At 45.9% G+C, this 10,000-nt stretch overlaps 1 protein-coding gene across 6 annotated transcripts in view; it reads right to left on the bottom strand.

Moving 5' to 3' along the window:
- gbf1 (golgi brefeldin A resistant guanine nucleotide exchange factor 1) overlaps positions 1-10,000 on the bottom strand; it is a 117,083-nt gene that overhangs the window by 44,064 nt on the left and 63,019 nt on the right. For all 6 annotated transcript variants that reach the window (XM_076286319.1, XM_076286321.1, XM_076286320.1 and 3 more), the window contains exons 7-8: positions 9,805-9,865; positions 5,410-5,464 (exon numbers count right to left, since the gene is read on the bottom strand). In XM_076286319.1, coding sequence (XP_076142434.1) covers positions 5,410-5,464; positions 9,805-9,865 — 116 coding nt within the window. The remainder of the gene's footprint in view (positions 1-5,409; positions 5,465-9,804; positions 9,866-10,000) is intronic.

Below are 10,000 nucleotides of genomic sequence, written 5' to 3'. Positions count from 1 at the left end.
AGCTTCAATAGCCTACTCTCTCTAAACCGACCCTGAAACAGTCTAATGTGTGTGTTTCAGCTTCAATAGCCTACTCTCTCTAAACCGACCCTGAAACAGTCTAATGTGTGTGTTTCAGCTTCAATCGCCTACTCTCTCTAAACCGACCCTGAAACAGTCTAATGTGTGTGTTTCAGCTTCAATAGCCTACTCTCTCTAAACCGACCCTGAAACAGTCTAATGTGTGTGTTTCAGCTTCAATAGCCTACTCTCTCTAAACCGACCCTGAAACAGTCTAATGTGTGTGTTTCAGCTTCAATAGCCTACTCTCTCTAAACCGACTCTAAAACAGTCTAATGTGTGTGTTTCAGCTTCAATAGCCTACTATCTCTAAACCGACCCTGAAACAGTCTAATGTGTGTGTTTCAGCTTCAATAGCCTACTCTCTCTAAACCGACTCTAAAACAGTGTATCCATCAGTCTCTCTCTGCTCAGTTAAGGGTTTACCCTGCTTATATCGGCCACTTGTGGTGAATGCATGCTGGGAGTCCATATACTAAAATGAGTTTGATAGGAAAGGACTAATGAGTGATGTTTTCTTTTGACTTCAATAGACACATAAGCGATCTGATCCTCCATAACTACTCCATAACTAACTACTTTAAAGGGGAAATCCGGTGTTAAAATGGATAATGGAGTTTGAACGTTCGTTGGGGAGCAAAAAACGCTTATCCGATGCATCCCTACAACACAGATCTCCCGTGTTTTTGACGGAAATAAATGAGAAGTAGCTACTTCCGTTTCAAGATAGCGCCGACCTGCAAACATCTCAAGGTATTGTTTGTATACAGTCCATTTTAATAAACTATTTGTACATTTACAAAGTTGTCAATGCCTCGTTTTATATGTTAGGAACCTCATTATACTACCAAAGAAATTACGGGCTACTTTGAGCCTCATAAAAAGGTTTAAAATTACAGTAGCAATCTTTTTACCATCAAAAACATGCCCTATCGCTACCAGTGTTAGCATTTTGGAAGCATCGGCTAAAAAAACAGGCATTTTTTTGCTCCCCAACGAACGTTCAAACTCGTTATCATGCTAAGCATATCCAAAATACATTTTAGTTTGGTTCATTCAGGGCCCCTAAACATGTCTAGTTTATTTGCTATTTTGTATTTTATTCTCTTCACTTTCATTTCTTGTATACATTTTCTTTTTCAAATACATTTTATTCATGTTTATATTTTAAAATAAGCTGTATAAATACATTGACATTGGCATTCTATGGGATAGATGAGGGTTTTATTTTATTGAATTGAAATTTATCCAAAGCAACTAACAGATGTCAATTAATAGCAAGGCTAGTGCGTGCTTGCTTGGCTCCTTAGCCACTACCATAGTGTTGGTGATGACCGAGCTAGTGTGTGCTTGCTTGGCTCCTTAGCCACTACCATAGTGTTGGTGATGACCGGGCTAGTGTGTGCTTGCTTGGCTCCTTAGCCACTACCATAGTGTTGGTGATGACCGGGCTAGTGTGTGCTTGCTTGGCTCCTTAGCCACTACCATAGTGTTGGTGATGACCGGGCTAGTGTGTGCTTGCTTGGCTCCTTAGCCACTACCATAGTGTTGGTGATGACCGGGCTAGTGTGTGCTTGCTTGGCTCCTTAGCCACTACCATAGTGTTGGTGATGACCGGGCTAGTGTGTGCTTGCTTGGCTCCTTAGCCACTACCATAGTGTTGGTGATGACCGGGCTAGTGTGTGCTTGCTTGGCTCCTTAGCCACTACCATAGTGTTGGTGATGACAGGGCTAGTGTGTGCTTGCTTGGCTCCTTAGCCACTACCATAGTGTTGGTGATGACCGGGCTAGTGTGTGCTTGCTTGGCTCCTTAGCCACTACCATAGTGTGGCCCCGTGTTGGTGATGACAGGGCAGGGAGCTCTGGGAAGACTGCGTTGCACTGCTTGGCAACATCACTGATAAACACAGTCTGAGTACAACAGGCCTGGGGCGCGGCCAAATAGCCACTGGACATAGGATAGCCCTCAACCCTTCTTCAGGTTTCACTTAGTTGTGATTTCAAGGTTTCAATGCCAAAGCTGCACACAGTGGTGGAGCCAGCGTGGCATCGGCCCAGAGTCCGTGTGTGTGTGTGTGTGTGTGTGTGTGTGTGTGTGTGTGTGTGAGTGTGTGTGTGTGTGTGTGTGAGAGAGTGTGTGTGTGTGTGTGTGTGTGTGTGTGTGTGTGTGTGTGTGTGTGTGTGTGTGTGTGTGGGGGGGGTTCTAGAGAAATATGGAGAGAAACAGAAAGAGAGAGAGAGAGAGAGACTGACTAGGAGAATATAACTAAATGGGAGCTGGACTGGAGGGAGGTTTGCAATGCATTCCAAGGCTTTTTAAAAAAAAATGCTGCCATTTAGATTGAGCACATTTATGTCACCTGTCTACGTTCACAAATCCACTAACTACCACCCGTTTCCTCATGCAGTGGTGATATTGAAGAACACTAAGAATGTTTCTGTATTAGCAGTCTAAAGAAGGAAGAGAGGGGGACAGTGAGAGAGAGAGAGAGAGAGAGAGAGAGAGAGAGAGGGGTAGAGTGAGAGAGAGTGAGAGAGGAAGAGAGGGAGAGTGAAAGAGAGAGAGGGGGAGAGAGAGAGAGGGAGGGAGAGAGAGGGGAGAAAAGTCTCTGGTCTGTGACTTTAGCGAGGGCTTCTTACCTGCACACGTTTGTTTTTCCATAAGATATTGTAAGCCTCAGGAAAGAAGGGGCAGGCGGTAGGATTAGTGAAGGGATACGTGTTACACACACACCAGTATGTGCACACACACACACTGCTTCAAGCATAACCACAGGGTGTACACACATACACACACAGAGACACACACACACACACTATTCCATCATGCGACTCGTACACAGAAAGACCATGCACACCGTGCTGCACACACAATACACACACTGATGCACATACACACACATCATGCAGCTCCCACAGAAAGACACACACACACACTCACTCTCTCGCTCTCACTCACACACAAACACCATGGAGTGCTCCCCACCTCCCAACATGATGAGACTCTAACCACAGAAATGAATACACACAGAATACGGACTACTAGAGTGAAAAGATGAACACGAACACACACACACACACACACACACACTCAAACATGCTTCTTTTATACTGTCCACACAAAGCAGTAGCTACTGATCTCTTCTGCTCACATCAGTAATACCTCCTAAGCCTTAGTCAACTCTCCTTCATACATTTATTAACAATGTGATGGCCACCACTTTCCCTCCGCATACCTGAGCTTATTGCCTTTACATTCACAAGTCAGTCAGAAAAGACCAGAGCTATCTCTCAGGATCCCCTGCTGGGGTCAACAGCTACCAAATGCCACCATGGTCTGCAGTGCTAAGCGGTCAGGCCGCTTCTAAAAACACAGCCATCCATGTCTGGAAATGATTTAGCATCTACACCACACGTCAGAGGTAGGGGTGGACTGGACCTGTGTGGTGACCCGCTAACATACACTTTTAATAGACATGCAAGTCCACTCCATATCGGTTAGTTGAGACATGCATCTTCAGTTAGCATAATGTGCATTGCATGGGAAACTAAGCAGAATGTGTGTTAAAGCAACACCAAGGCACTTTTCCTCTGTCGCACGCACGCTATTTGTTTATCCAGCACCAGCTTTGCAAATAACGATGTCCATAGACAAGGTAGAATATGTTGCATGATTTTATGAAAGTACGATGTATTGCGACATCATGCAAGTCAAATTTGTAGTTTCTTATGTCTCATTCCATCGAACTACAGATCCGCTACCCGATCTGGCAAACTTACATAGTGCGGTTATAGCCGATAGAGGGCCGCGAAGCGAATGCAGAAGTGCCGTTCACCCTGTTACGAGTTGATGAACCACGGAAACAATTTTGGAAACATTATTTTAAGGTACAAAAAACTCTTTGGTGTTGCTTTAAACATATTCAATATTCCAGCCTCCATCGCACAGCTAAGCAGAATGTGTCTTAAACATATTCAATATTCCAGCAGAATGTGTGTTAAACATATTCAATATTCCAGCCTCCATCGCACAGCTAAGCAGAATGTGTCTTAAACATATTCAATATTCCAGCAGAATGTGTGTTAAACATATTCAATATTCCAGCCTCCATCGCACAGCTTGTGGAGTGTGAACAGCTCATCATTTTGATCTGACGAATCTGAGCCCGATTAGGGACAGTCTAGTTTAGTAGTCTACACCAAGGCCAGATTGAGCTGGACTAGTCCTAAACCAAGGCCAGATTGAGCTGGACTAGTCCTAAACCAAGGCCATATCAAAGCTGGGCCAGTGCTACAATCTAAGACGTTAACCCTCTAGAGATGAAGGAAACGAGGCATTTTGAAGTCCTGCTACTTTTCCAATGGAGTGAACAACAGAGGTTGTAAGTAGGTTAGGAATGTTGTGGACTTTTGAAAAACACTGCAGCACAGATTCACCCACCCCCCCCCCACCCCAGCAGCATGCATCCTTCCCCAGGGACCAGCAGCCATGCTACCCATAGTATTTCAATGCATTAGCAGTGGACCGGTCACCTAGCGACCAGCAGCCATGCTACCCATAGTATTTCAATGCATTAGCAGTGGACCGGTCACCTAGCGACCAGGGACCAGCAGCCCAAGCCCAGTGCACGTGAGCAGTACCCTCTCTAGGCCTGTCTGATTGGTGGGCTTAAGCTGCTCTGCACCAATCACATCGTGAGGCTCCAGGAGACAGCCTGGGATCTGGAAGGAGGCGGGCACAGAGGGAGTGGAGTGAGAGGGGGGGGTGGGGGGTGGTGTGTGTGTGTGTGAGGGGGGGTGTGTGTGTGTGTGGGGGGGGGGGGGGGGGCGTCTAGACATGAGGCCACGTCTGGAACGCAGATTTCCCTGAGGTCAGATCAGAGGTACGCTCAAAATATCAAACACTTTTTGTTTACAAACATGGGAAGACTAAGGGGTTACCATTTAAATAGAACAATTTGGAATGTTTACAGAAAACGTGCAAATGCAAAAGTTCAAAGAAAAGGTGCTTGCGTGGAACATTTGCCAAATTTGAACGCCCCTCAGCCCTAGGCCGCCCCAGTGTCTACACAAAGCCCTGCCTCAGGGGGGCGCTGTCTGCACTACAACACTGATGCACTACAACTACCAATGAAAAAAACAGCATCTTATGATGGACAGCGGGTTCAGCCAATGGCAGCAGAGCATTAGGATGACTGACAGGACAGCTAAAGGAGGGGTTGGCAGGTGGCTGAGAGGGGGCGGGAAGAGGAGAGGGATAGGGCAGCAAAAAAGAAAAGAACAAACAGATGAGTGGAGGTGTGTGTGAGTGGAGCCGGTTGGGGTTCCTGGAGGGTCATGTGTTGTTACCTTCTTCATGTTGGTCCCGACGAAGCTCTTGGCCTCCTCCTTAAACTGGGGTAATCTAAGAGCAAAGAGACAACCGCAACATCAACCACACAACCATACACTGGGGTGCATGCAACACTTTGCACTATGCAGCTTTTTGAACTATGCCTTTATCAGAAAACCAGCTCTGGAATCATCTTCACATTCATGTTGATGGCATGTGCTGCTGGGTGTATGTGAAGGACAGGGCAACACATGTGAGGGTGTGTGTGAAGGACAGGGCAACACATGTGAGGGTGTGTGTGAAGGACAGGGCAACACATGTGTCCTTCCCACCTGCAATCCAGGACACTACAAAGTTCTGGGTAGAAACACAAAATCTTTTACAGCACAACATTGCCGGCCACATCGCCAGTTAGCATGTAGGAGAGCTCCTGGCAGTGCCGACCATATGAGAGCTCAGAGAGCTCCTAGCAGGGCCAACAAGTCTTCTTTCAAGGTTTAACAGGTCTGTAACATAGCTAGCTGCTAGTCTTAGGCCGCGTCCACACGAAATTATCGGGTATATTTTTTCTTACTGCTTTCATACCTTTTACGCCTCCGGTAAAAAAAAAAAAAAAAAGTTGCATCCACACGAAGAACTGAAATCGTCAGAAAGCGCTGTAGTGCATATGCCAGGCAAGCAGATGTCGCCGTGGGGGTGCAGATGCTTCACAATTCACTATTTTATAGAATATAGAATTCTCTATTTCATACAGTCTATGCATTCTCCGAAGCAGTCGCGTGAGTAAAGCATTCTTGAGCACAATTCAGTTTTCAACTGTAAAACTAATAAAAAAAATTACGGTTTGTAAAGGGTGCAGTCCAGTCCTTTATTTGGTGAACGCAGGTGCAAATAATATCCTTTACTTCCTTTGGTTATATAGTTTGCGATTCACATTAGTTGTTGGCTGGCACCACAAGTCACTGACAGTAGCTAGAATGCATTGAGAAAACACATAAGAAAAACACTGTTCACCAAGTCATGATGAGCTATCGGCGCTGCGCAGCACCAGTTGTGATGTTTAGCCTACTGAGTGTAATCGTAGGTAATGTCATGTATGAAAACTAGTATTGCTAGGCAACGCTATACTGTAAGTGTCGATGACACTTAACATCAACGATACGCAAAGTATGCCAAAGGAACACCAGAGAGTGGTGTAAGAGGCCCTGGCTGTATGCTGTGCGGTGGACGACATTGCTGATAGTGCTGTGGGCTCTGTGTTCAGCTCTTTCAGCCCTGTCTGGCCCCGGTGTGATTCCCATAGAAATGCAGCTTAACGCGTTGAACGTTGATGTGTGAGAGTGTGATTGCAGGTGTGACACTTTGCTTGTGGACTTAATGGTGGCTAAGACGCGTCTCTTCACCACGGGGCTTGGGGGAGTTTCATTTGGGAGCGTTTTGTCACCACAGCCTCCCAGCTTTGGAGCTTTACAGAGAGAATGGGGGAAACAGCTGGCAGTAAACAAAAGCCAGCACACAGCCGCACAAACAAACAAACAGCGCTGGAGCAAATTAATTTGGACAGGCGACGCGGCGGAGGTGCTGGAGCAAATTAATTTGGACAGGCGACGCGGCGGAGGTGCAGGGGGCTAAGAGGTGTCAGAGGGCTGACATCTCTGTTGCTGGAGGCCAGTGACCCTCCAACCCTGACCTTTGACCCCAGCTTGTGGGAAGGAGCAGCTGATGTGACTTGTTCACACAAACTAGCAGCCCAGCACGGGGGGGCGGGTGTGGACACTAGGGCTTTGAGACGCACGCTCACACACAGACAGAGAAAGAGGCGCGCGCACACACACACACACACACACAGACACACACACACACACACACACACACACACACAGACACAGACACAGACAGAGACAGAGACAGAGGCGCGCGCACACACACACAGACAGACAGACAGACAGACAGACAGACAGACAAAGAGGCAGAGAGGCAGGCAGGCGCGCACACGCACACGCACACGCACACACACACACAGAGAGAGATGTCAGGAGGTCCTGATAACTGGGCAGTAATTGAGTGGTGTCTTGTGCGTTGCGTTATTGGATGATCTGTGGATCTAGCAGATTAACATGGCTAATACTCTCCACAGCAGTTTAAGCAGCCCTCTAAGCTCTTCACCCCATCAACTCTTCATTTAACGCACACACAGAAACAATGACACACACACACACACACACACACACACACACACACACACACAGGCTCTTCATTACTTTCACACCTTTATTATGAAGGAGCTATGAACAGGAGGGGGTTGGGCAAGACACCAACGAGAAAGACTTTAATATTATATTCAACTCAACGAGAGAAGACCAGGGGAAGATAATATGCACACACACACACACACACACGCAAGCAAGCAAGCACGCACGCACGCACGCACACAGATGAGGCTAAATATCTCCATTACTACATATCTATTGCAAATATGTGCACCGGTTTTAAAATATGAATGCTATTAAAATGTAAAAAGTTAACTTCAAGTGGACTAACTTATGATGTTTTAATCTTTACTTTTGCTATTCAAAGGTTGCTATTATTTAGGTCCCAACAGGTTTGTCTGCATGGCCAACAGCAGTTAGCATGTCCAACAGCAGTTAGCATGTCCAACAGCAGTTAGCGCGGGTTAAAGGCTTGTCTGCATGTCCAACAGCAGTTAGCATGTCCAACAGCAGTTAGCAATTCCAACAGCAGTTAGCGCGGGTTAAAGGCTTGTCTGCATGTCCAACAGCAGTTAGCATGTCCAACAGCAGTTAGCGTGGGTTAAAGGCTTGTCTGCATGGCCAACAGCACAGTTAGCATGTCCAACAGCAGTTAGCATGTCTAACAGCAGTTAGCATGTCCAACAGCAGTTAGCATGTCCAACAGCAGTTAGCATGTCTAACAGCAGTTAGCGCAGGTTAAAGGCTTGTCTGCATATCCAACAGCACAGTTAGTGCGGGTTTTACATGCATGTCAGACAAGAGAGCTAACTGAGATGACATGTGGCTTTGTCTGCCTTTCACATCACCACATACCATGAATTAATCAATTTGTAGATGATACCAGCTCTAGTCATTTATATATATAAATGTAGGGTGTATATCTCTATATATACACACTACCGTTCAAAAGTTTGGAGTCACTTAGAAATTAGATTCAACTTTATTGTCATTGTGCAGAATACAAGAACAAAGACAACGAAATGCAGTTTGCGTAGAACCAGAAGTGCAAAAAAGCAGAAAAGTGCAATGTGATATACAAAGTATAGACAGGTGGTGCATAGACAGGACAGGTTATATAGTGCAGTGTAGACAGTAGTATGCAGTTGGTTTACAGAAGGTGGTTTACAGTAATTCATATAAATTAAATATAAGTCATGGACACCTTAACAGGCAATTGTCCGGAGGAGACATTACAAATTACAAATGTCCTTGTTTTCATCATTAATGTTGTAAATGACTGTTGTAGAACTGCTGATCTTAAATGCAATATCTACATTGCCCATTATCACAATCAAGGCACATTCTGTTCACTAATCTTATATAATTTTAAAAGGCTAACTGAGAAAACATTGCGGAACCCTTTTGCAATCATGTTAGCACATAATGTAATCCGAAAACTGCTGCCCTGATTAAAAAAAACAATGCAACTGATCTCAGCCGGTATTCTGTCTATAATGGAGTGGAACTTTTGACCAGTAGAGTGTGTGTGTGTGTGTATATATATATATATATATATATATATAATAAAAACACGGCTTATACACGGCTGACTTTTGACTGATAGTATATTCTAAAAACACGGCTGATTGTTGCGTACTGCCTTTTTAACTGGTGCTTTGCAATAAACCCAACTCAGCACATTCTCTTTGTATTCTGTTATCCCTCATTGGTCCAACTAGCCCAGAGTGTGGCCTGGGATTGGCTGCTTCAGCTGTAAACCCCACCCCTGTGGCTGTGGTCCAGTCCAGGTGGATTGTGGGTAGTGAGCGGAGTGGAGCGGAGGGGGAGAGAGGAGTAATCTGCTAATTGCGGGTGTCTAATGGGGAGTAATTCAACCCTGCAGGGCAGATTTAACCTGCGGAGACTCATGTTACAGGCCATTGATTAAAACCGGCAGGACAATAAGGACACGGCCCCCCCACCTCTTGCCCTGTCTCACCACTCCGCTCTGAATCCTATCTCCCTATCTACGCATGCTGGGAGTTTACACACACACACACACACACACACACACACACACAGCTGTGCTCTCTCTCTAAAACTAAACTCCCTTCCGCTCTCTCTCATCCACTCCTCCCCCATCCACCACATCCTAATCCCTCTCTCCCTCTCTCTCCCCCACTCTCTCTCTCTCTCTCCCTCTCATCACTTTGTTCTTACCTGGAGAAAAGCAGCTGTACCATGTCCACCAGTGTGTGTTCCGCCGACTTCCTCAGGAGCTCTGTTTAGATGTGTGTGTGTGTGTGTGTGTGTGTGTGTGTGTGTGTGTGTGTGTGTGTGTGTGTGGGAGGGGGGTAAAAAAGAGAGGAGCCATTAGTGCATGTATGTGAATGATGGCAGCGTACCTAAGAGTGGA

Source organism: Alosa pseudoharengus, unplaced genomic scaffold, assembly GCF_046254945.1.
Source record: "Alosa pseudoharengus isolate Yale_2024_CS ecotype anadromous, Long Island Sound unplaced genomic scaffold, YU_APseudo_1.1 YU_APseudo_1.1_scf_15, whole genome shotgun sequence".
NCBI classification, from domain to species: Eukaryota; Metazoa; Chordata; class Actinopteri; order Clupeiformes; family Clupeidae; genus Alosa; species Alosa pseudoharengus.
This window is presented reverse-complemented; position numbering and strand designations above follow the sequence as displayed.